General features: G+C 66.5%; 1 protein-coding gene across 1 annotated transcript in view; it reads right to left on the bottom strand.

Moving 5' to 3' along the window:
• PIEZO1 (piezo type mechanosensitive ion channel component 1 (Er blood group)) overlaps window positions 1–25,166 on the bottom strand; it is a gene marked incomplete at its 5' end in the record, with an annotated part of 54,011 nt that overhangs the window by 16,985 nt on the left and 11,860 nt on the right. Inside the window, 11 exon segments of the mRNA XM_079722869.1 lie at window positions 471–731; window positions 1,076–1,176; window positions 1,886–1,970; window positions 2,050–2,163; window positions 2,247–2,439; window positions 2,507–2,720; window positions 2,867–3,035; window positions 5,847–5,985; window positions 6,096–6,138; window positions 7,118–7,267; window positions 11,676–11,771. Of these exon segments, the coding sequence (XP_079578995.1) occupies window positions 471–731; window positions 1,076–1,176; window positions 1,886–1,970; window positions 2,050–2,163; window positions 2,247–2,439; window positions 2,507–2,720; window positions 2,867–3,035; window positions 5,847–5,985; window positions 6,096–6,138; window positions 7,118–7,267; window positions 11,676–11,771 (1,565 nt within the window).

Here is a 25,166-nt window from a genome sequence, read left to right as displayed (position 1 = left end):
CACGCTCCCACACAGCAGCTCCTGCACTCCCACACCACGTTTGCACACAGACCCGCAGGTGAACGCGGGGTCACAGGTGTTTGCACACTTGCAGGCTCCTGGGCTTGCACAGTGAGGTATAACTAACTCACAGGCCCCCAACACGTGACTGGCAGCAGCACGGACATCCAGGTACAATGGCCTGTCCCAAAAGGGGACACAGCGAAGGCACAGACATTCGCTGAGACCCAGGGGCCGCGTGCGGTGCTCACAGAGCCCGTGTCAGGCAGATGGGATGGCACCCCCAGCAACACGAGATCATCACTTGTTCATTCAACAAACGCTCTTCGAGCAACTACTCCGGGCTGGCTGGGTGACCCCGGTGACAACCAGACATGGGCTCCGGCCTCCAGAGTGCCCACGGCACTGGGAGCTGGACAACGGGCAGTGTGGCGTCATCACAGGAGCTCAAGGGGCGGGAGGAGACTCACCATGGCGCCCAGGTCCAGGCAGGGGTAGCGGGTGTGCTCCAGCCCCAGCTGGCGCAGGCTGACGGGGCCCAGGGCGGTGGGCAGCTCGGGCCGCAGGTCCATGGCCCACACGTAGCGCAGGCTGCAGAGCGCCAGCCCGTAGAGCAAGATGAAAGGCGAGCAGAGCATGGCCATCTGGTGGCGGCTACGCACGGTCCAGATGAGACAGGCCCAGAGCAGCAGCACGAAGGTCAGCCAGCTGTGGTAGGTGATGCTCCACACCTGGGCGGCCAGGGCACGGGTAGGGCTGCGCAGGACACCCGGCCCGGCACCCAGACCCCGTTCCCCCCGGCTGACGAGGTGGTGGGTCCCCGGGGCCGGGGGGTGCTCAGACAGGAAGGCCAACCTGCCCCGCTGGCCCGGAGAGAGCGGCCCGGGCACACCCACACCCCCACCGCACGTATGCGCACACTCACACACGTGGCCGGGGGCTGGCCGGGGCTGCTCTTGGCCTAGCAGGTCACAGCCCCAACCGCTTCTGGTGACAAGGCACCAGGACACCATCTGTCGCGAGGGAGCCCGCAGGAAGCCCCAGCCCGAGGGGTGGCCCAGGCCAGCGCACTTACCATCATGGCAATGAGGGCACATACGTAGCTCTGGTCCATGATGAGGTGGCCCAGGCTGTGCAACGGAGATGTCTCCTTAGGCCCAGTCAGCCTGGGGTGCGCTAAGGGGTGAGGGCAGGGGTCACCAGGGAGGCGAGACCCCTGCTGGGGAAACTCCAACGTCAATAGGCCCGAGCCCCTTGCCTACACCCGAGTGGCCCGAAAATGCAGACAGCATGCTGGAGCCACAGCCCAGGTGGAGGGGGGCCACGCCTGGCACAGGCTCACGGGGCACTGGGGCCGGAAGACACGGGCAAAGGGCCCGGGCTCCTGTCCGACCCTGTTCCTGATGTGCCGTGGGACCCTGGCCAGTCCTCGCCCCTCTCCAGGGCTTGGTTTCCGAGACCCTGAAGGGATGGGGTGGAGGAGACTGCCCTGATCCCCTTCCAGCTCTGTGAGCACCCACGTCCCCAGATGCCAGCCCCCGAGGCCAGCGGCTTCATCCTCTGCTTTGTAAAATGGAAAGCGAGGCTTAGTACAAAAAAAAAAAAAGGAAAAGGAAAAAGCACCACAAAGCCCTGCCCTGGGGACACTGTCTTCACAGCTCCCAGGGCCACTGATGCAGCCCAAGGCAGAGCAGTCAAGGTCTCTGGGGACTGGAAGGCAGGTGGGGAGTGGGTGGGAGACCGGAAGCCCCCGCAGGGTCTCGGGTTCCATGAGCATCACAGCTACCGCGCCCGCCCTGGGCGGCCCCAGAGAGGTGCGCAGCTGGACAGGCCAACCGGGCGAGGCCACCAGGGGGCAGCACCCGTGTGGCCGGGTCATACTCACGGGGCCGCTGCTGGACAGGGCTGTGGCCAGTGAGGTCGTGCACGATGCAGTTGTCCTCAGGGTCCGGCGGCACGGGAATCGTGTGCTGCAGACAAGCCAAGACCCGTGAGCCAAGCCTAGGGGCAGGGGTGCGCCAGCCCCACCGCCCAGTCCAGACCCCTCACCTGCGTGGCCTCTTCCTCCTTGGTGGCTGGAGCCCTGGCCTGGCCCTGGGGCCGCTGATCCACCTCAGTCAGCTCCACCTCCAGCTCCGTGTTGCCCCCGGCCGCCTCCTTCCCCTGTGGAGGCCGGAGGGGAGAGCTCAGCCCCCCACCCCGGCCTGAGGGGTGTGGGGACGCAGGGCGCTGGCCTGGGCACTGACCCAGTCCGTGGGCCGGCGCACTTGGAGCCTCAGGAGCATGGTCACGGTGTAGCAGAGAAGCAGCAGGATGCCGGGGCTCACGTAGACGGGCCAGTCGTGGCTGGTGTTGAGGACCAGCACGTTGGGGTTGGAGCAGTTGGCGGGGGCCACAAAGTCCTTGAGACCGAACACCCTGCCCACAGAAGGTGCGTTACTGACTGCGGCGAGGAAGTCACGGGTGCCAGGCGGACAGGGCCGCGGCCCCATGGGCGAGCCCTCACCTGGCCCAGATGCTGGCAGGTGGGAGCACGGACTGGGCGAAGGGCGTCTGGTAGCAGTAGAGGCAGAGGAGGTGGCCGGCGCCAAAGCAGCCCACCGTGACGCAGAGTGCACTGAAGCCCAGGGGGCTGATGGGAAAGTGGCAGGCCCACCAGGTGCAGATGGTCAGGAACAGCAGAAAGTAGACACTGGAGAAGGCTGAGGGGTGGGCGATGCCTGCAGACCAGGCAGAGGCGCACAGGGTCACTCCTGGCCTGGGCAGCCTGACCGCCGTCTCGCTGCTCAGTGGGGAGCTTGGCTGCCGAGACCCCTGCCGGTGTGACCGCCAGTGGTGGGGTCCCAGCTCCCTGCCCAGTGGGTACCTGCCAGCGCGAGCAGCACTATGGCCAGAGTCCGCCCAGCGGCCACCAGCAGCCAGTGGGCTGTGATCCGGAACCGAGCGGCCAGCCAAGATCTCCGCTTGCGGGGCAGTGCAAGGGCTTCCTGCAGCCCCACCAGGGAGCCGGTGTCCACGTCCCCATCATCGTCGTCCTGCCAAGGTCACGGGGCGGGCGGAAGTCAGCTGTGTGGCGGGGGAGGGGGCCGCCCCTGCAGCCCCACACCCTCCCCTCCCCACACCCACCGCGGGCCCTCCGAGGACACGGGGCCGCCAGCCTGAGTGTGGCCGCGTGCTGCCCTCCAGGCCCAGCTCCGCCCACCGTCTTCCCACCGCCCCACTCGGGTTCACAGCCCTGGAGGCGGCCCACTGCGGCAGCAAGACACGCTCCTGCCGAGGCTTGGCGCTCGGATGACTGACCCGTGCAGGCTGACCTCACGGTGCTCCGGAGCCCCTCAAGGGCCTCTCTACTCCTCACCCCCACCAGAGGACCCCGAGGATAGGGCAGGCCCACAGGTTCCTGCATCTGTCCCCAGTGCCCTTGGCCTGAGAGGGCCCGCGTGGGGATTTTTAGGGAAAAGCAAAGCAGCGCACAGCACAGCCACGTGTGCATCTCACTCTACAGTTACAGGGCACCTCTACACCCTACCCTTGGTCCCACAGCACCTTCCTCGTAAGTACAGCGACGGAGGCTCGGAGGGGGCCCCAAATCACACAGCCAGGGAGGACAGCGCCCAGGGTGCAGCCAGCTCCTGCTCTGCTGCCTAGTGGGGCTTCTGGAGAGTGAGATGCACAGCTGGGCGGCCCTCCCCGGCCTCAACTGCCTGCGGGGCACAGAGACCCACCAGTGCCTGCTGCCCTGGTCCCACCTCAGGGTTTCCCAGAACACAGCTGTTTCCTGGAACCAGGGAGGCCAGCGGGAGGCAGAGAGAACACAGACTCTTTGTCAGATGCCCAGGCCCCCGTGTCCCCAGCTGTAACATGGGCGCCGTGCCTATGCCCCGCCCCGTGGCGGAGGTGGCCCTCGGTGTCCAGGCTGAGACCATGGGCTCAGGGGCCAGGCGCCTGGCCAGGTCACATGCTGGCTTCGAGTCGGGGGTTAGGGGTCTCGCCTGTGCAGCCTTGGTGAGCCCCCCTAACCTCTCTGAGTCTGTTTCCTGCCTGTCAAATGAGGGTGGGGCACGGGGCAGGCCCCAGGGAGGTGCCACTGAGCCGTGCCTGGAAGGAGGGGAGGGGACAGGGCAGAGGCCCAGCCCTGGGGTCAGAGCAGTACCCAGGGTCCCCCCATTATGTACCAGAACGGGGGGATGGGGGACAGCTGCTGGGAGGCGCTGCAGCCAGGCCCGAGCTCAACCCTGCCCACAGCCTGGCCCGGGCCCTGGGAAAGCTGCCGTGGAAAACGAGCGTTTCTGGGAGAGGGAAGAACAGAGACAGCTGCTGGGGGCCCCCGCGTGGTCCAGCCCCCCAGCGTGGTCCAGCCCCCCCGCGTGGTCCAGCCCCACCGCTTGCTCCAGCCCCCACCCCCGACCCCGCGTGGTCCCGCCCCCCCCACGTGGTCCAGCCCCGCCTCGGCCGGCCCCCAGGACACACCTCCCACCGCAGCCCCAATGACCCCCGCAGGGCAGGCACAGACCCACGTGTGCCAAGTCAGGACAGGAGCGTGTACACAGATCGTGTGCAGCCACGTGTGCCGCGGCCCTGCCAGGTGGCAGCATCCACACAGGGGCGCTGGGGCTGCTTCTGGCCTTGAACTCCGGGCACCTGTGATGGGCCCCCATGGCCTTGCTCTGAGGTCTGCCTACACCAGCTGCCCCGGGGCCAGAGTTCAGCCCCCAAGGGCCACCAGGACAGCCCTGTGCTCTGAGGGGTGATGGGCAGCGTGGACTGGGGGGGCCGGCCCCTCCCGCCCCCCCAGGCGTGGGGAACAAGCCAGCCCCTTCCCGGTGCAGCTGTTCCAGGAAGCCCCAGCTCTGCTAACGAGGAAACCAGAGGCCTCCCTGGCCCCTGCGCCCGCCGGTGCCCACGCACCGGGGCGATGGAGGGGGACGGCCAAGTCAGGGGGCCACCCCGAGGGCAGGCAGCAGGGCGGTCCTGGCCCCACTTGACCCCCACAAGTGCCTGGAAAAGCCACTCTACCTCCAGGCCCCCGGGTGCCAGCCTTGCCCTGCAGGACTCAGGGGATGGGCAGGTCAGCTGCAGGCTTAGCCCCGCCTCGACCTGCGGTAGGAAGTCCCCTCCTCCCTGGGGACTGAGGCCCTTGTTTCCGCAAGCATCAGCTGCTGGACCAGTGGACACTGGGGCTAAGGGCGTGAGCCTGTGGCCCCCCCAGGGCCTCCCGGGCAGGGACCCTGGATGGCCACAGACCTGGCCCAGCCCTGGAGGCCAAGCCCTATTGGACAGAGACTGAGGCCGAGTGTGAGGGGCCCAGACTGGGCTCGAGACCACAGCCCTCGTGCAGGGACAGGAGAGGACACGGAGGGTAGAGCCCAGGGGGACCCCGAGGACTCTGGCGGAGGGCCCTGCTTCAGGCCTCTGAGCCGACACAGCCCACCGATGCCCCACTGCGGGCACGGCCGCTCGAACATCGTCTGTCCATCCGTCGGTCCGTCCATTCACCCATCGGTCCCTAGGTGCTCCCTGAGGGCTGGCGCAGACCAGCCTCCACGAGCGCTGACTCCCTACTGCCCTGCGGCCCTGAAGACCCTCTTCCAGGGGCAGGTCTAAAGGCGCAGGCGCTGCCTGGGGTTCCTGCCCACGCTAGGACCACGCGCTGCATTGCTAGCAACCCCCCACGGGGACGTGCACTTGACCTTCTCCGTTGCTGTGTCTCTCCATGATGGACATATACGGACTTTTACAACTACAACGTCCACATGAGTAGAAAGAAAGAGATAGAGAGGGAGGAACAAAGAGAAAGTACAACAGTCCTCAGACGGCCGGGACACAGGCGCCCCCCCGTCCCTCACCGGCTCCTGGGCGCGCAGGCTCCGCCGGGCCGTCCGCGTACGGCGCCTGCAGACGCCAAGGCACAGGGAGGAGGCCGCCAGGACACCCAGGTCGGGGGCCACCAGGCGGATGGCGCTGGGCACGTCCTTCAGGTCCAGCCTGTGGAGGGCGGGGAGAGCTCATGGCCGGCTCAGGAGGGCAGGGGCCAGCGGGGGGCACCCCGGGAGCTGGAGGCCCAGGAGATCCACGAGGGAGGCTGGGGGACTCACCTCGTGACCCCTATGTGTCGGGAGATGGTGTCCCAGGTGCTGCCTGCAGAGAGAGGCACGGGAGAACCGGGTCAGGCGGGCGGGTGCTGAGAAACCCCTTCCGTGTTGCCAGGAGGGCCTCGGGAGCCCCACAGCCACGGAACCCCTGGTGTCCGGGGGGGCTTGAGAATGCTGCCTTCGCCGGAAGGGTAGCTGAGGCCCAGCCGGGGAAAGCTGGGCAGATCAAAACCCATTAGTCCTGTCTGGCAGAATGGGTTTCATGGTCCAGCTGGGCGCTGTGTGGCCCGGGAGGCTGGGCCGGGCTCTCGGACCCATTGGCCAAGGCCGGCTGCTCCTTGGGGGCCCGAGTGGGGAGGGCTGGTCTAAGAGCCGCCAGGACCAGAGGGCCCTCGAGGCACCTGACTTCTCTCCAGTTTCTAAACTGCAGGAGAGGCACGATCTTCACGGAATGAAAACGGGAAGTGGGTGGACACCCTGCCCGCCACGAGCCAGTAGGACGTGGAGGTGGGAGACCCCACCGGGCAGTGGGGACGGGAGCCCAGGGTTCCGTCGTCTGAACACTGGGGCGCTAGTGTCAGTGGAAGTGGGAGGGCTGGGCGCCGGCTGGGGATTCCATCCTCGGGGTGAAAGGGCACAGGACAGTGGGCGGGCGGCACACCAGGGCCCGCCCCCTGGCCAAGCCTCTCTGCCCCAGAGGGCTCAGGAGGAAGATGTGAGACGGAGGGGCCTGAGAAGACCAGGGCTGCCCGGACACAGTGCTCTGGGACCAGCACTGGGCCGGTGCTCAGCCCAGCCCCACAGCCACCTATTAGCGGGGCACTTAAGCTGGGTCACTTGGGCTGGACGTAAATCGTGGCAGGGCACTCAGAGGCGGCCCACATTAGGCAAGGCCTGGGTGAGGCAGGGCGGCCCCTGAGGCTGAGCTGACCTTTCCGAGGAGCGTGAGGCTCCCCCCCCTCCCCAGGCTCTCCAGTCGCTCAGGAGGCCGTCGGCTCTCCCCCGGGCCTGCTGCCCCTGGGCACCCCCGTCCCGGCCCTTCGGTGACTCACAGCTCGGCCCCAGAAGCTGGTCCAGGTGGGGCATGGTATGCAGGCATATCTGGAAGGTGAGGTGGGCTGCCAGGAAGAGGAGGCTGAAGCCCAGGAGGACTCTCAGGAGGCGGCCAGTGTGACCTGTAGGCAGAGACGCAGCGGTGAGGCCGGCAGCAGCCGGGCCTGGCGGGGGGGATGCGGAGGGAGCAGACCGGTCAAGGCCGCTCAGCCCTGGCTACCAGCCCTGAGCCAGGCTGTGTGCACCAGCCCGAGACACGCACCCAGCACGGACCCAGGGTCTTAAGGGGCCGTGAGCAGCGAGCTCACGCAGCACACCCCTCCTACACCATCCCACTGACTGCGCACCACAGCCCCGTGGTCCACTGTCACGACCCCAACTTATAGACAGGGAAGTGGACACAGAGAGGTGAAGTGACTTGCCCACAGTCGCACAGCAAGGAATCAGCAGACTACAGTACACCCATCCTGCCTGCGGTTGGTCTTGTCCCCTTCCTGGGGCGTGGGGCAGTGGGGCGGAGCCAGTGCAGGAAGGAAAAGCCCCCTCGGGCTGGGGGGCCACCTGCAGTTTTGCTCATGTATCCAGGAAACATCTGTGCTGCTGCTTGGTCCTGGCAGCGGGGTGCTGCTTCATGCCCGATGCGGGCTGAAAGCATGCACCATCCAGCGAAGGCCCTGCCCAGCACTCAGCCACGCTGCTTGTCGAGGCTGGGATGCTCTCCTGCCCACAGAACAAAGCCTCAGGCTCCGAGAGGTGGCCGTACCCTGGGAATTCACACGATGAGCTGATGTATGGCAGGAGGAATGGATGGACGGATGGACGAAGGGATGAGGGGATGGATGGGGAACAAATGGGTGGAGGATAAATGGATGGGTGGGAGGCTGGAGAGACAGATGGGGGAAAGGATGGATAAATGGTGGATGCGAGGATGTATGATGGCGGATAGATGGGGGAATGGATGGGAGATGGAGGGATGGGAGGAGGGATGGCTGGATTACAGGACAGATACATGAATGAATGGGTGGATGGGAGGACGGGAGGATGTATGGATTAGAGGATGGCTGGATGGAGAACGAGAGGATAGAGGGATGGCTGACAGCAGTGTTGGGTGAGGCCAAAGGGCAGCTCCGATTTCAGAGGGGGAGGGGGTCAAGCCCGTGTGGGGCTCCTGAACTGCCCAGGAGGGATGAAGGGGGTGGCAGGTGCCCACTAGAGTCTACCACAGTGGACTCCGAGGTTCGGCCCTGAGTGCCAGAAAGAGCGAGTATCGTTGGCGGGCGCACACGCATGTGTGTACGTGTGTGTGTGTGTGTGTGTGTCAGGGGTGCGTACGGGCGCTAGACCACACCCTACACCTGCTGGAAGTGCCTCCTGCCTCTCTCCTTGACCTGGGGTCACTCGTTCGGTCACGTGAGGCCTGCACAGCACAGGAGCGCCGCGGAAGGACGGGGCCTGCCTTCGTGGGCAGGCAACCCCACCTCTGCCGTGCAGGGCAGGGGTCACACGGAAGTCCCTCCTCCTGAAGGAGCCGGGGCTCCGCTCAGGGACTTGAGGCTCAGGCAGGAATGTGGAGAAGCAGGAAGTGGGGCTGGGAGGCTGTGGCTCCAGGAGCAGAAGAGAGGGAGGCTCGTGGCAGGTACAAGGAGCATCTGTCTGACCCAGAGCGGGCACCGGGGTTGAGCCCCAAACCTCCCTGACGCGGCTGCTCCGTCTGCAAACGCTCCAGGGCATCTCCGCCCTCGGCACCACCTGCCGCCACGAAGGCCGCGCTCCCACGACCCTGTTCTGGGGCAGCCCCAGCCCCTTGCGGGTGCGGCGCCCACCCGGGGCCGGCTCCGGTGCTACGGTGAGCGGCTTGCAGACCTCGTCCTCCTGACGCGATCTGTGCAAGCGGCACTGAGGGAAGGGGCGTCCTCCGGTCGTCCGAGGCTCCGTCACACCGAGGACGGTGCAGAGATGGGGCAGGGAGGGGCAGGGTCCCCACGCGGGGAAATCAGAGTTTGAGCACGAGGCCCTGACGGGGGGCAGCGGGGGGCCCATCTGCTCTGCCGACCGCGGGGCGTCATCTGCTCACAGGCAGGAGGGCGCAGGTCTGGGGAGGATGGCAGAGCCTCTCATCCCCTCACGCAGCAAAGACAGGGAGCCTCCCGGGGCACCGACTGCTCTGCGAGGTGAACCAGACCCGCCCACCAGGCCCACCACGTCCAAACAGCACCTGACTTAAAGCAGAGCTGAGGGGCTCCAGGGGCAGGTGCACCCTCTCCCGCGAGCAGCCGCGGGGCTGGCTTTTGTTCTAAGGCAGGGACAGGGCCTCCCCGAGTCCCTCAACATTAATCAGGTCGCCAGGAGCAGCTCTGCTGCACCCCTGCCCTGCCCTGCCCTGCGCGGGGCCCGTGGCCCGTGGCCGCCGCCCCATTGCCCGGCAAAGTGATGGTCCTGACCCCTCTCCGCCCTGCACAGGGAGCCGGGGTCAGGCTGACGCCCCCACTGGGATGGGGCCAGGAATCGGCGCCCACGGGCACCCTGCGCAGCCTCAGACCTTCCACCTGCTGCCGGCGCCGAGGCCCAGCTGCGGCACAGGCACGGGCAGGCCTCACATTTTCCTCTCTCCTGCCCGGAAAAACCCGGCAACCTCCCTGTCCCTGAAGGGCCTCTGGGGCTGGAGCGATGGACGGGTGGAGGTCAGGCGGGCAAGTCTTCCCAGCGCCTCTCCCTCTGCTCCCTGACCCTTCCCCGCTCTGGACTCCTGCCCTGGCCGGGAGCCTGTGCTTCCCCCGCTGCCAATTAGAAGAAAGTGTTCCCAGTTGCTCATGGGCAGGAAATATGGACGAACAAGCAGCTCTGAGCCGAGAGCCCGGGAACGGGGTCCACGGAGAGGAGAGGAAGGCCTGGATGCCAGACTCTGCCCGGCAGCCCTCCCCAGGGAGCTGGGAGTTGGGGGGCAGCTGGGCCAGCTGGCTGGGGGGGGGTCTGGCCTGGGGTCCCCCGTGGCTCCCCGCTCTGCACCCGTGCTGGGGCCCCTCCCCTGAATTCTACCCACACTCCAAGATCGGGGCTCCGTACGAGAGCCCCAAGTGGGGAGAGAGGCTGATGAGGGGGTTACCGCCAGATGCCCCAGGCCGGGGAGGGGTGACCTGCCACCCCGTAGAAGGCAGAATGACACTCCTTCAGGGAAATCCATGCCCAATCCTGGGGCCCTGGGAGTGCTTGCTGACACAGCAAAGGGGAACCAACGGTGCCAATCAGCTGGACTTCCAACAGGGAGCTGCTCCTGGTCCCCCGGAAGGGGAGGTCCTAACTGGGGAGAGGGGGCAGGAGGGCAGAGTCAGAGTGACAGGGCGTGACCGTCACTGACCGGCCAGCGCCAGCCTGGACAGTGGACGGAGAGGCCCCGAGCCAAGAAGCTGGAAAAGGTGAGGAAGCAGGTGCTCCCAGAGCCTCCAGGAGGGACCAGCCCTGCGACACCTGGGCTTTCGCCCCATGAGGCCCGGGCCAGACTCCAACCTCTGGACTGTGGGTGGGGACGTGTCGTGTGGCCGCTCAGTATGGGGTGGTCTCAGCAGCCACAGGCCAAACCCTTGGCCCGCCGGGCACAGGGGGTCACACCCCGACAACTTGCCCCCTGGGTGCCTCTCTTCACCCTCCAAAACCTAACGGCCTCCCTACCCACGGGGCACAGAGCAGTCCCCAGGCACCCGTCCTCACCGAGACGCCGGGACGACAGCAGATCCAGAAGCACCCAGAGAGCAGCTGGTGGGCGCCCCAGCGCGAAGGGACCCCTCAGCCGTGCCCCCTTCCCGTGCCGCCTGCCCGCAGGCCTGCGCCTCCCTCACAGGGGCCCGTGCTCTGCCCTCCTACGCAGGGACCCTCTCCACTCCAGCCCCTCTCGGACGAGCCCGCGCCGTGGGCACCACCGTCCACACCGTCCTGGGGGCCCAGGCGCCCTGATGGGCCTTCCCACCCGTCTGCCTGGCAGACACAGAGGCCGCCCTCCAAGAGCTCAGAACCAGGTAGAGACCGCCGTGCGCCCAGCTACCCCGTTACCCCGACGACGAGGTGGTCGGGGGGGAAGCCAAGGCCCCGCAGCACGCCGAGCGCACATGGATGGAGCCCGAGTCCACGGCGGGGCGGGGGAGCCGGCGTGGCAGCTGGACTTAAGGTTGGCCGCAGCCGCTCAGGGCAGATGGGCCGCAAGGACGGCGCTGGGTTAGGGTGGGGATTGGGGGAGGGACCTGGTGGGAAGGCGGCCCAGCCCATGGCCAGGGGACGCCCCAGGGGCATCCTGCATCATGGCCCCTGTGGCATGAGGTCAGAAAAGAGATTCTGAAACCAGCCAAGGGTCCACCATGAAAAATGAAACTCACGACCACCCACCATCCTTCCCTGGTGGCTCTTCAACCGCAGAGAAAGTCCATCCCTGCCCGGTTCTGCTGGGGCCCCAACGCTCCCCCACCCCCCAGGCACCTGGACAAAGAGCTCCGAGACCCCGAGTCACCCCGCCACCCCCAGCACAGCCCTGCCTGCCCTTACCTTGGATGCTGTGCCGGGAGGGGCCCGGGAACCAGGGCAGCAGCAGCAGGAACAGCAGGTAGACCAGCGAGAGTGCGTTGATGCGGAAGAGGCAGGCTGCGGGGGAAACAGGACGCGGTCAGCCGGCTGCTGGGGGGTGGGGGCAACCAGCCCCGCGCCCCCTGACCATCGCCCCCTGAGCCTCTCTGCCGTGGGTGCTGTGCGTGTCACCCCTGCGAGGCTGCCACCTCCCTGCGTGGGCGAGCGACCTCGCTCAACGCGTGACGTGTCACCGTTACCGGGAGCACCGTGCCTGACTTACGACGGCTCTGCTGTCCACTGACAAGCGTGGCCGTCGTGTCTGCATGTGTCTCAGGCACCCGCCCCGCGGAGCCCCCGCCACGGGGCCAGCCCTGGGGTCACGACATTCTCCCGACTTGCTTTCTCTCCTTTGTAAGATGTTATGTTTTCAGTCAACACAGAGCACGGCTGATTTTGGGGTCCAGCTCTCCTAGCCTCCTCCCCCCACCTCTGCCTCCCAGACAGCCGGGTGCGCCCACTCGGGCCACGGCCGGGCCCCCAGCACGTCGCCCGGGGCACGAGTCACGCACGTGTCTGCAGCCCCTCCGCCTCTCCCCTCACTGACTCGAGGGCGCCCCCCGTGTCTCACGGTGCTGACCCCATCCTGAAGAAGTGCAGTGGGTGCCGGGACCTCACCCGCACCCAGAAGTGAGGGGGTCTGGGGATGCCAGGGAGGTGCCGTGTGTCCCGACTCGGGTCTCGTCACTGAGCGAGAGGGCCACTCAGCCTTTCCCGGGGGCCCGAGAGGGGGCTGGGCCAGGAAAGCCCCGCTCGCTGCCCAGAGGGGACCAGCACCGCGTGGGCAGCCCTGGCGAGGTCCCCAGGCTGGAGCCACCTCTGGCCACTCTGCTTCTCAATCACCACGGCCAGCAAGCAGGCCCGGGTGGCCCAGCCCTGCCCACCCAGGCCCAGGACACAGCAGTCGGCTGTGGGCGCCAGTGTCCACCATGGATCCAACCCCCGGCCCCCGCGGACGGCCCAGCCTCACGGCCCAGTCATCGTGATTGAGCAGAGCTGCACAGCGTAGAAGCCCACCCGGATCGGGTCTCCAAGAGGGGGTCGCTATCCCACCTCCGCTCTCTGCCCCTCAGACCCCCAGGTGTGGCCCGTGAGCCCCGCAATGGCTGGACCGCCACTTCGCAGCCGTCTGGACGGCCTGGGCCAGAACAAGCCGACCTGAACCCGGCCACGGACTCAGCTATACGGACAATCTCCGCGGAGCAGGTGGCAGGGCCAGGTGGGGTGTTCAGCCCCTGCCCACTGTCTCCTTAAGCCCCCCATCACCCCAGCAATGAGGAAGCCCCGGGGCACCACACGGCCAGTGCCGCTGTCCCGAGCTCTGGTCAGGCTGCCTTCCTTTCCGGACGCTGTCGCGCCCTCCCGCTCCCCGGAGCAGCCCTGATGCTAAGCAGCCTCCTTCCATCACGTACCCCTGCCGCAGCCAACAGCTCAACTCAAAACCTAAAGCTTTTCCACAAACGTATGTTTTCGTAAAAACACACACAAAAATCTATCTGATCTGGCCCAAGAGGCAGGAGGGAAACGCATTTACGGCAAAGGCTTGTAAAGTTCCTGTCTGTCTCCCAGAGCTGCACTTCTCAGCCTGCTGGGTTCTGTCCCTCTCCTTCCACAGTGCCAGCCAGGTGGTACCCACCCACCCAGCCATCCAGGTAACTTTCTCCTGAGGGCACGTGCTGCAGTTCTCTGCCCCTGAGGTACTCATGTTCTGACCCACCCGGGACACCAGAGCTGAACAAGCACACGCGCCCCGGCCATGGGGTGCACTAGCCCGGGACGGGGAGGCGAGTGCGGTGCAGGTCCTGGGGAAACTCCCGGAGGCCTGGCTGTGAGGCCGACGCTGACCCAGGATGGGGAGACGGAGCTGGTGCTTCCCAGATGAGGGTTTCAGTCCGGGAAGATGCCAAGTTCCAGAGGTGGCGGTGACGGCTGCACCATACTGAGAGTGTACTTAATGCCACTGAACCACACACTTAAAAATGGTTAAGGAACTTCCCTGGCGCTTCCACTGCAGGGGCCACAGGCTCGATATCTGGTCGGGGAACTAAGATCCCGCGTGCTGCGTGGCGTGGCCCCCAAAGTTAATAATGATAAATAAATAAAATGGTTAAGATGGTAAATTTCATCTTATGTGTGTTTTACCAAAATAAAAGAACACACAGCCCCAGAAATCAGTGAAGGATCTCAGAGACCAGAACTGGAGGGGCAGAGGCCAGCCAGAGCCCGGTCGTCTGCAGCCAGTGGAGCCGGGCCTCCGTCCCCTCCCCAGCCCCAGGCCAAGCAGGAGGAAAAGAATCTAGAAGCTCCAACTGCCAAAAGCAGGAAATCAGGGATGAAGAGTCAGAGGGGGCAGGGTCGGGGGAGCGCGTGGGACGACAGTGCTGCCAGGCACTGCCCCACCCTGGGAGGGTCACCGGGCGCCAGAGCCCGCACAGGGCCTGCCCCGGAGGGGCAACAACGGCCCCTCAGAGTCATTCATTCATTAGACACAGAGGGCAGAGACTGCGGATGAGCGCGGCCTGGGACGCGAGCATCTCCACCAACACAGATGAGGAAACAGAGGCCATGGGGTGTCTAGGAGCGCCGCCCTCCAGAGACTGGCCGCCCGATGGTCCCCCTGCCAGGAAGCTGGCACCGGCAGGCAGGTGGCGCCAGACAGCCCTGGACGCTGACCCAGGGGACATGAGCCAGGACAGCTGGGCCCGCTGGCCTCCAGCCCCAGCAGGGTCACCCCGGGCCAGGATGAGAGAGGGGGCTGGGGTCACATTCCCAGCCCACCTCCCCTCCCTGTTATCAGGGCCTGGGGACAGGGTAAGAGGCCAGCAGAGCAAGAGTGGCCCGGGGCCAGCACGGGAGCAGGCAGCAGAGGCAAAGAGGACTCAAAACGGGGAGCTGACGCGACTCTCAACTTCTCCCCAGTTCAGAGTGGGAATCAGGTTCCCACAGGAGGAAGGCTTTCATGCTGGGAGAGTGCGGACTTGGGTCCAGACTCCTGGCTGCACACCTAGCCCTCGGGGCCGGTGGTCTAAGTGCCATGAAGGTGGCCTCACTGTGACTCTGCATGACAAGGAGGCTCAGGGCATCTGAGCAGGCCGCCTGGAGGAGGTGGCATTGCTTTTGGCCTTGAGGGCCGGCTAAGACTCAGGGAAGGCCAGGGGAGGTTTGGGGCAGCCCCAGGCTCCAGCAGAGGAGGACACTCAGGTGAAGAGGCGGTGGGGACGTCCTGAGAAGGGGGACAGGCCTGCTCTGCCCAGGCAGCTCCCACCTCCCCACCAGAGCTGCCCGTGGCTGGTGACCTCATGGGGGAAATATGCCTTTTCCTGAGCCAGGAACAATAGGACGGGGTGAGGGCAGAGGGAAAGCCAGCAGGGCTGCCTGCTGGGCAGGAAAGGCTCCCCCACCCCTCCCGGCACGGTTAACCCTTCAGAGACCCTCACCCAGCACAGCAGAGCCTGGTCCTGCAGATGGGGAAAGTGACCCCTGGTCTCAGCTGGTGCCCAGCCAGGGAGGGCAGGGAGGCCGGCGTGGAGGTCACAAACACCCGGGACGTTCCACACAGAGCTGGACACCACGGCCCGGCCTGCAGGGAGATGGGGGCCTGTGGGGAGGGGGGCGGCCAGACGTCAAAGACCCCAGGTCCACCCGCGGTGCCATGACGTCACCCCAAGGCTGGCCTGCACTCCGGGTGGGAGAAGAGGACACGAGGCCCGTCCTCCCGAGGGAGCTTGAGGAGGCCGCCCGCCCCGAGCCTCAGTTTCCCCACCTGTGAAGTGGGGGAAGGCGTGCAGCGTGAAGGGACCCTCGGGCTCCTCACCTCGACCCTCCGAGGGGTGTTCTAGCCCCATGCGGGGAAGCCCCAGGACACACAGGACGCCAGCCTGAGCACCACACCACCGGCCAGTGGGACCCGCAGGCCAGTGTGGGCGGGTGATCCCAGAGGCTTGCAGGGGCCGCACGAGAAGGCTCAGAGGTCATGCCAGGCCTGCGTCAGCATCAGAGCTGAAAGGACAGTGGGCCTGGGAGAGACCCAGGGAGAGGCCAGGACTGGGGGGGATGCACCACGGCCGCCATGACTGCCCAGCACCCGTGAGGGGCACTACTGTCGCCTGTACTTTGCAGATGAGGAAACTGAGAGAGGGGGCTGACGCCCCCCAGAAATGGTGTGGGTCTAGGTGGCTCAGAGAGCAGAAGTGGGTGGGTGAGGGTCAGCCCCAGGCGCTGCCGAACCAGCCCTACAGGACAGCCTGCAGGGGACAGATGCAGCAGGGGGCGCTGGTCCAGGACTAGCAGGTCTGCAGGGTCAGCTGTGGGAAACCAGGGCCCGGGCGGAGCTGCCCGCCCTCCCACCAGGCTGGGGGACAGCCAGGCCCCTTCCAGGGCGGCCAAGGCCACGGCACATGGAAAAACGGGGTGGAGGATGGCAGGGCGCGGGGCCCAGAGTCCAGGGGCTACTGCAGCTCACCAGCCACCCCCCCTTCTTGCTGGGCCCTGGCTCGGGGTCATGGGGAGGAGGGCAGTGGGCTGAGTGCTTGGGAAGAGCTTCTGGAAGGAGGTGGCTCAGTGGCAAAGAGCCCGGGCCAGGGGCCACGGAACTCACCCCAGCCTCCGTCTCCCCACCTGTGAAACGGCTGGAGGCCCAGCCCTGCAGGAGACGCGGGCCTCTCTGGGCCTCAGTTTCCCCAGCTGTTGGGTGGGAGAGGTCATAACCACTCCCGCTCAGGGGACTGCTGCCATGGAAACGGTGCCCGGCAGGTAGCAGAGAGAACTCACCAACCTCCAAGGCCCTGCTGGAGGACACAAGTCAGGGCCGGCCACGCCCATTGCCACTCCTCTTGTGTAAAAGTTAAATGAGAGACTTCCCTGGTGGAAGGTGGTTAAGAATCCGCCTGCCAATGCAGGGGACACGGGTTCGAGCCCTGGTCCGGGAAGATCACACATGCCGTGGAGCAACTAAGCCCGTGAGCCACAACTACTGAGCCCGCGCGCCACAACCACTGAGCCTGCACGTCTAGAACCCGTGCTCCGCAACAAGAGAAGCCACTGCAATGAGAAGCCCGTGGACCACAACGAAGAGTAGCCCCCGCTCGCTGCAACTAGAGAAAGCCCGTGGGCAGCAACGAAGACCCAATGCAGCCAAAAATAAATAAGTAAAATAAATAAATTTATTTAAAAAAAACACTTAAATGAGCACAGACACACAAGTGTGAATGTCAAAAACGCCCGAAAGAGCCACACTAAGCAAAGCCAGTGTTTACCTGTGTGCGAGGGGGCTCGGCCCTACCTGGGAGGCTTCCTTCTTCACAGGGAGAAGGTTCTCACGTGTAACTGGGGTTGTGTATGGTGAACTGACCGAGAGGGGAAGACTAGGGGGAACACACCGCAGGGCATTCGGGTCACCAGGAACAGGCTTCCCTTCCACAGGCCAGGCAGGAGGCTGGGAGAACATGAGGCATCTGAGGCCCCGGGGCAGCGGCAGGGTTAGACCCGGGCTCTCCTGACCCGCCAACGGGCACCCTCGGGCCTGCTTCTCCGCCAGCTAGGTGAAGCTCCTCTGGGCTGGGCCAGGCGGAACCCGGAGGCTCAGAGACCCCAGGGGAAGGCTGCCAGGCCAGGGCAGCTGCCAGGGCGGGGGTCCCGTGCAAGCCTGGCTGCCCCCCAGGCCCCCAGCCCGCTGCATCTCCAGCCAGCTCGTTCCCTCTGCCTTATTTGGCTCAGAGGAGAAACCCATAAACACTTCCCTGCTGGCTTCTGCCAGGGGCGGGAGACGGAGGAAGCGGACAGACGTGGCAGCGGGAGCACCCAGCGCCACCAGCCGCCCCCTGCCATCCGCACAGGCAGCCGGGCCTCGCGGCTCCCACGGCAGCACCCACAGCACGCGGTGGCCACACCTGCCACAGCCCCGCCCTCCAGGCCCAGACCCAGAGGAGACCAAGGGCTAGATCAGGCCCAGCTCTCTGGAAGGGGAAGGCCGGGGAGGTCAGCCGACGGTCCACCCCACGCGCCCCCTACCCTCGGGACAAGAGCTGTGGCCGGGGCCAGCACGGGCAGCGCGGGCTGGCACCTCAGGGCCCCTCGGAGAGCCCACGGAAGGCTGGGGGAGGGGGCGCTAAGGGGCCCCGCCGCCCAGACCCGCCTGAGGCCGAGACGGCAGGCCCTTCAGCTGCGTTCCGGCCGAGACCCCGTCCCGCCCGGCCAGCTGAGGGCTGCACGAGGCCATTCGGGGCTCCCTGCACGGGTGGTCTCGGGTGGGACTACGCCGCAGGGCAGGAGGGCAGCCGGCTCCGGGCGCCACAGGAAGGCCAGGCCTGCACAGCCCGAGGGCCTCCGCGACCTTCAGAGGAATCCCCTTCCTCCCACAGGAGATCGGAGGCCACAGACACGGACGCAGGCTCGTGGGGACGGGTCTGGGCAAGACGGAGCAAGGGATCGGGGCGGCCACGGGACACTGTGTCACCTACGTGGAGCCCCGCCAGCAGCCTGGGGCGCCCAGGTGCAGGCAGAGGGTTTACCTGCCACCGCGTCCAGGTTTAGCGAATACGGTGTCCGGGACACCCGGCTGCACGACTCCCTGACTGCACAGGGCAGGAGCAGGCGGCTGGTCCCCTCCCTGCAGCACAGGCTCCGGGAAGCATGGCGACTGCCCAGGGCCAGGGGGGCCTGGTGGCCGCCGTGGACCAAACACAGGGGAAGGGGCTGAACCACGTCTCGGGGGGGTCCCGACAGCACCAGCATTGCCCAAGACATGCCACACGGGCCAGGCTGGTACCACTGTGGCCGTCAGATCGGGATGGGTGGGGGTGGAGGATGGCCCCCTGAGGTGACCGGCAGGTGAAGCAGGTGGGACGTGAAGACCTGAGCCTGAGCTTTCAACCAGCACTGCCCAGGCCCGGAGGGCCGGGCGGCCAGGCCGGGGTGGGGGGCTGAGGAGAGAGCCTCTCTGGAGGTCAGGCGTGGGCCTCAAGGGCCGTTCACAGGCCTCCTGACTCAAAGGGGAGCCACCTCCCAGGCCCCACTGCAGCCCCTCCTCTGCCACGGAGACGCGGGGGAGGCCCTTCGGTGCCTCTCCCCTCGAGGCTGCTCAGACCCCGTCCCCCAGGGCTCGGCCTCCCCTGAGGGCCCTCAGCACTGCCAGGGACCGGCCAGCTCCCTCAGGCAGGGCTCACAGGGCTTCCCTGGGAACCAGCGCCCTCCCGGCCCTGTGTTTGGAGCTGCCGGTATTTGCTGTGGCCTCTGCCCCCCTGGAGGGTCACCTCGCCCTCCACAGTGGAGAGGCTGGATTCCAGGCCAAGGGTGGAGCCCACATTCCACAGAGAGGATGAGAGATCGCCCCCCACAACAGGAGGAGGCCTCACCCTTCTTTATAAATTTATTTATTTTTGGCTGCACTGGGTCTTTGTTGTGGTGTGTGGGCTTCTCATTGCCATGGCTTCTCTTGCTGCAGAGCACGGGCTCTACGCACGAGGGCTCAGTAGCTGTGGCTCGCGGGCTCTAGAGCACAGGCTCAGTAGTTGTGGCGCACGGGCTTAGTTGCTCCACGGCATGTGGGATCTTCCCGGACCAGGGCTGGAACCCGTGTCCCCTGCGTTGGCAGGCGGAATCTTAACCACTGCGCCACCAGGGAAGCCCCAGGAGGCCTCACTCTTATCTGCACAGTCTCTGCAGGCTGACAGGTATGGGGACAGCGTGCTGACACGCCCCTCCCCATCTCTGGCCCGGATGCGGTTTGACAACGTGCTCCCTCCCCAGGCCACCTAGAGCTCAGGGCCTGGCTGAGACGGGGGCCAAACCTGGGGATGCACGGAGGGCCACAGTGAGCAGGTGACAGCCAGCCCATGTCCCCAAGGTCAGTGCCCAGCATGAGGAGCCCTCCTGCCACACGGGGGGAGCCTGGCACCCTTGGCCTCTCCACATGGGTCAGCCCTGTGCAGCGCCCCCGCCCTCCCAGACCCCTGCCTCCACGACGTCCCAGAGACAGGCAGGACCCCCTCCAGCCTCCAGGAAAGGGGCTCCCGGCTGAGCCGCACCCCCAGAACGTGAGGCGCAGACCCCACTGCACCCCCGTGAGCGCCCACGCTCGACCCTGGGCTCTGTGCCAGCGAGGGGCTCCTGCTGGCCATCTGTCAGACGGGGAAACTGAGGCACAAAGGGTCCAGCCGGGGTGCCCGTGAGGACATCAGGCCCTCCAGAGCCCTGCTGTCCTCGCGGAGACCGAGCCCTGACCGGCTCCTCGGCACACCAGCCCCACGCAGCCGGGTTGCACCTGCTCTTTCCCGGACCCCCGTCCCCCAGCTCCCCGGGGACAGACAAGTGGCCCCCGACAACCAGAGTGTCCACGTGCCCTGCAACAGGCTGCCCATCTGGGGGGCGCAGACAGAAACACACGTGGTGACGGGACAGCAGCCTGGGCGCCACTCCCACCCCACCTGGAGTTCCAGGCTAGTCGACACAGTGGGGCCCCTCGAGACACCCCGCCCACAGCGCCAGATATGGGGGAGGGCGCCCTCCTGATCCAGGACACGGGCCTCGCCACCCACACTGCCTACCTGGGCCTCGGGGAGCCTTGGCCACCAGCACCCCTCACACAGACCCCGTCCAGGGCCTCCGCACCCTCGGGCGACGTGGACAGGTAGGTAGCACCCAGAGCAGCGCGAGGGGACTCGGAAGGTAACGCGAAGCCGCGGGCGGCGCGGGGCCGGTGCTGCTTCCACGGCTCGGAGGTACGCGCGGACTGCACCCTCCCAGGGCCCTCCAGCCAGCAGCCCACACATCTTCCCAAAAGTTCTCCGCGTGACAAGACGCGGCGTAACCCCTCCTACACACCCGCGGTCCTCCTAGCGGGGTTCCCAGGCCACCCCGTCAGCATCCCCTGTGGATCTGGCGGCGACGCAGATCCCAGGCTTGCCCAGACCCGCGTGCTGTGACGCGTCCCTGGCGGACGTGCCCTGCCGACGGAAGGCTACCTGGGCCTGGAAGGAAGCAGGTGCGTGGTCCACCCAGCTTAGAAGGAGCGGCAAGATGATTATTCGTGGGACCCCTGCCGCAGCCGGGCCCGACAGTGCCACCCGGACCTCCCCTGGGGGGACAACGACCTGCCTTCCCCCGCGTCCTGCACCCACCCCCCTCCACCTGGAGGCGGCGTCCGCTTTAAGGCCGGCCCGCGGCAGCCGGGCCGAGGCCACGGGGCTTCTGAAGAGCCCGGGCTGCGTCACCTTCCAGCAGCCACCGAGGCCAGGGTCACCTTTCCAAACGTGGGTGCCCGCCGCCAGCCCTGGCCCGGGACTGGAGGGTGGGGCGCTGCCTCAGAGCCCCACCCTGTGACTCAGCTGGCCCGCAGCACCCCGAGTCCGTCTGTCTGTCTGGTCTGGATCATGCAAACAGCCCCAGAGCCTGGTCACAGCCCGCCCCGCTCTCCAGGGCCCTTCCCAGCACCTAGGGAGGGGAGGAATGCCACCGGGCCACCTCTGGCTGGCAGGCGGGGGTGGGTCCGCAGGCCCCTTCAGAGCCCTGCCCTCCCCAGGGACACGGGAGCTGGGGCGGGGAGGGCGTCCCCGCCTGGGGGTTTAGGAAGGAGGCTCTGGTCATCCGTGTGTGTCAGCAGGAGACAGTGTCAGGGCCCCTTGGGAGAAAGGGGACATTGATGGGCCCCTGCCCCACCACCATCTTGCTCCCCGGCAGACGCCCGCCCCAGCACAGCGCTGACCCCGGAAGGCGCCCCACAAACGTGGGATGGAGCGGGTGCCGACGGCAGGGAGCAGTGGGGGCGGCCCCACCCTTGGAGAACCTGTCTGCTCTCTTCACTCGGGTGAGGGCACTGAGGTCAGGGGGCTGCCCGAGAGCTTGGCGGTGTGACCAGAGACATCACGTGCCCACCAGCACACCCAGCCTTGCTTTCCCCAAGTGGCAGGCTGGCCGGGAGCTTCTGTGAGGGGCCCTCAGGCCAGCGTGGAGCTTCATCCCGTGTCAGCCTGTTCAGTCAGCCTTAGATGGGACTTCCACGTCCAGCAGGCACTGGAGGACGGTGGACACCCTCCCAAAGGTGCGGCCAATTGGAGGAAAGCCTTACAGCAAAGTCTGAGGCCCCCAGGGAAGAAGGAATTCTCCAGCTCCTTCAAAATTTGGACTCCAGATTGCAACATGAAGGCTTGCCCAGATTTCCAGCCTGCTGGGCTCCTTGCAAAGTTCAGACTGGTCTCACAATGGCGCGAGCCAGTTCCTTAAAACAAATCTTCTCCCTCCCTCTCTCTCTCCCTCCCTCTCTCCTTCTCGTACGTGTATAGGCGGCTATGCAAGACACCATATCTATCTATCCGTCTCTTACTGGCTGTTCCTCTGGAGAACCCTGGCTGATCCACCTGCTCTCAGGCTCCTGCACTGTGAACGGCAGGCTGGCCCACCCGCCTCTGAGGTCTGGGCCCAGGTGGCTGCAGGGCTGGGGCAGAAAGGGTGTCGGGGGCCCCACACGGGCTCTGGAAACTCAACAAGTGCATGGTGACCGAGGGGAAGATCAACACTGTCTGCTCCTGTAACAACCAGCCTGGGCAGGGAGGCTCAGCTGGCCCCTCCACCCACCCACCGCCAACGCACACCATCCCCTGGAGCAGGGACGCAGCTCATGCCACTCTGAGCATCCACTCCCGGGGGCAAGACGGCGGGGGGCGGTGGCAGGGTGCACCCCAGGCTGAACTCCGGCTCCATCAAGCCAGGAGTGGGCTGCTGTTTCCCCTTGGCAGGAAAGGTTGCTGACCCACTCATAGAATGTTCACTCTCCTTTTCTTCCTTTTCAGAATGTTTTTAGATGCAGAGAAGCACAGAAGTAATTAGCAAGCAAGTTCTCCTCCGGTTACCGTGGTTCGGCTCTAACACGTTTCTCCTGCCAGCGCGAGTTTTACCAGATTAAACGTCACCCACTCAGCTGCAGTGGCCTTTGCTCACCTCCCCAGGACTCCTCTCCCCTCCTTGAGAAAAAACGCTCATGAATTTCAGGATATCCTTCCAGGAAAGAGCCACTTCTGGGCTCTGGAATTTCCACCTGGGGTCATTTCCAAGGGGGGCATCCAGGCCTGCAGCTGTGGTCTGTTGGGCTGCGAAGATTACAAACGCAGCCTCGGGCGCCCTGGGCTTAGCCCCATGTCCGCCACAGAGGTGCCACCCTCGCCCGGGCTCCCGTGAGCCCGGCCCGGCCCCTCCTGACTCCCAGGAGACCACAACCCAGGGTCCCCCGGCAGCCCACCCGACAGGACTAAGCGGGTCTGGGGCTTTGTCCCCTCTTAAATCCGCTTTGAAACTTCCCGAGGCCCGGTCTCCAAGCCTGCCGAGAGGGGCTGGGGCAGGGGAAATCGGCGTCGCCGGAACCCTGCCCGCCTCCGCCCGCCGCTCTCAGATCCCGCCAGCGCAATGCCATCAGCTCTCAGCCGGGGCGCCAGCACAGACCCAGCCGCCCTGCCCAGGCTGGTCGCCCGGAGCTGTCGGCGCACGGAGCAGGGACTGTGCTGGGGGAGGGAGGTCCCCGCAGGCCACAAGCCAAGGCCACTCAGCCAGCGAGTGACAGAGCCAGGCCTTGCACTAAGGGGCAGCCTCTCCCCTGCAGCCAGGAAGCAGCGGCCCCCTCCCGTGGTCCTCTCGGGATGGAGCTCAGCTCCGTCACCCGCGGAACAAACCCACGCTCCCTGACGGGACCCCCAGCCGTGCCCGCGGCTCCAGCACCACCGGCCTCTTCCCTAAACTAGCCGCGTGGCGCACGCCCCTCCCCGCACACAGCAGGCCTGCCGCTCAGCCCCGGCCTAGCTCTCTACCACCTCCTGCGGGCGATGGACCCTCCAGACGGAGGCTCGAGCCCCTGAGGTTCCATGCTGCCGGGGAAGGGGCCGAGGCCGGGCCATCACCCAGGCTCGGGCCAGCATCGCAGACCCAGAGCAACCCTCGAGGCACGCCCCCAACCCGTCCGGCTCCCGGACCACGCGGCGGGAGTGTCCCCACTGGCCCCTGGTGATGGGGTCAGCTTCCCAGACGAGAGTGGGAGTGGCCACTTAAGAGCAGAGGGCGCGGGCAGGTGGGGACGGGCAGTCCCGGCCGAAGCCATACGTTCAGTGCCTGGAAAAAGAGAGGCGGCACAAACTGCCCCTCACCCACCACATCCGGCGTTTCTGGAAACCAATCCGGTTCCTGACAGCAAAGCAAGCGGCAGACATCCGTGGGGGTCCCGAGCAACGTGACGAACAGGCCCCCACGAGGCTCGAGGCGGAGCCGGTGCCCTCCCTTCCGGCCAGCTCCACTCCCCGGGGGCGGCCAGGACCCAGGGACCCTTCCCGGCAGCAAAGAGCAAGCGGGCCAGCCCCCGTCCACCGCCCCCCGTCTCAGTCGTCCCAGCTCCCAGAAGGCCTCGGCCATCGGCACAGGGGCAGCTGTCACCTCGGGGCTGCTGCCCACAACGGGCAGGTCACGAAGTGCCAGGGACGCCCCGAACTGAGAGGACGCGTTCCTGGGCCCGGCAGCCTGTGGCCACAGGACTCAGGCTCTGCGTCCCCTCTCCCCCGCCCCGTGATGCAGGCACAGCAAAAGCCCATACACCGCAGCGGCTGGCTCGTGGGGCCTCCACAGCCGAGTGGGGACAGGGAGAGCGCTCGTGGCCGCCCACCTGAGGCCCGGCCTGGGCTCAGCCCGAGGCCACCTGCCCACAGCCCGGGGGCCCTGGGACCAGACCCAGGCCTCAGCACACCTCCCACCGCTGCTCCCAAGGGTCAGGGCTGAGCCTCTGGGAACGTGCAGGCTCTGGTCACCTCAGGGGAGGAGGCCCCCAGGCGTCCCCGCTACACACGGACAGGCCGCAGGGTTCCCGCGCCTCGTCCAGCTACCGCAGCCGATGCTGGGAGACCAGTGAGGGCGCCCCGGCGCCCAGCAGGCCCACAGAAACCCGCTCCCCGTGCCCCGCCCAAGTGTCCCTCTACCCGGAGGGGCTCCCGAGGCCAGGGATGTCCCCCCCATGCAGACACGTCCCCTGGCTGGGGGCCCTTCTGACAGCCACACACACGATTCCACCCTCACACACTGTGACGGATCCCACGGGAGCCCCAGGAGGAACCTGATGCCCAGAGCATCCCGTCCCTGTGTGCCCCGATGCCAACCACACGCCCAGCCTCCCTGGACGGATCGCGGCCCAGCTGGCTCCTGGTTCCTGTGCTTTCCAGCTGGGGGCCTGGAACTGGCTCAGCTTCTCTTGGCTCCGATTCTCTGTGCCACCGCCTCAGAGGCCAGGCCGAGTCAGACGGGACTCCTTGGGGGGGCACCAGGAAACGGCCAATGCCCAGGGCCCCAGGCCGCGCATCTGCCCCGCCACTTCCTTCCTGCCAGCAGCTCAGGCTCGGCCATGCGGTGCTGCTGTCCTGCGGGAGCGCCCAGCCGCCATGACTCAGCCAG

This window comes from Hyperoodon ampullatus (genome assembly GCF_949752795.1).
Source record: "Hyperoodon ampullatus genome assembly, chromosome: 18".
Classification (NCBI taxonomy): domain Eukaryota; kingdom Metazoa; phylum Chordata; class Mammalia; order Artiodactyla; family Ziphiidae; genus Hyperoodon; species Hyperoodon ampullatus.
Note: the sequence above shows the minus strand (reverse complement) of the source record. Positions and strands in the feature narration are given on the sequence as shown.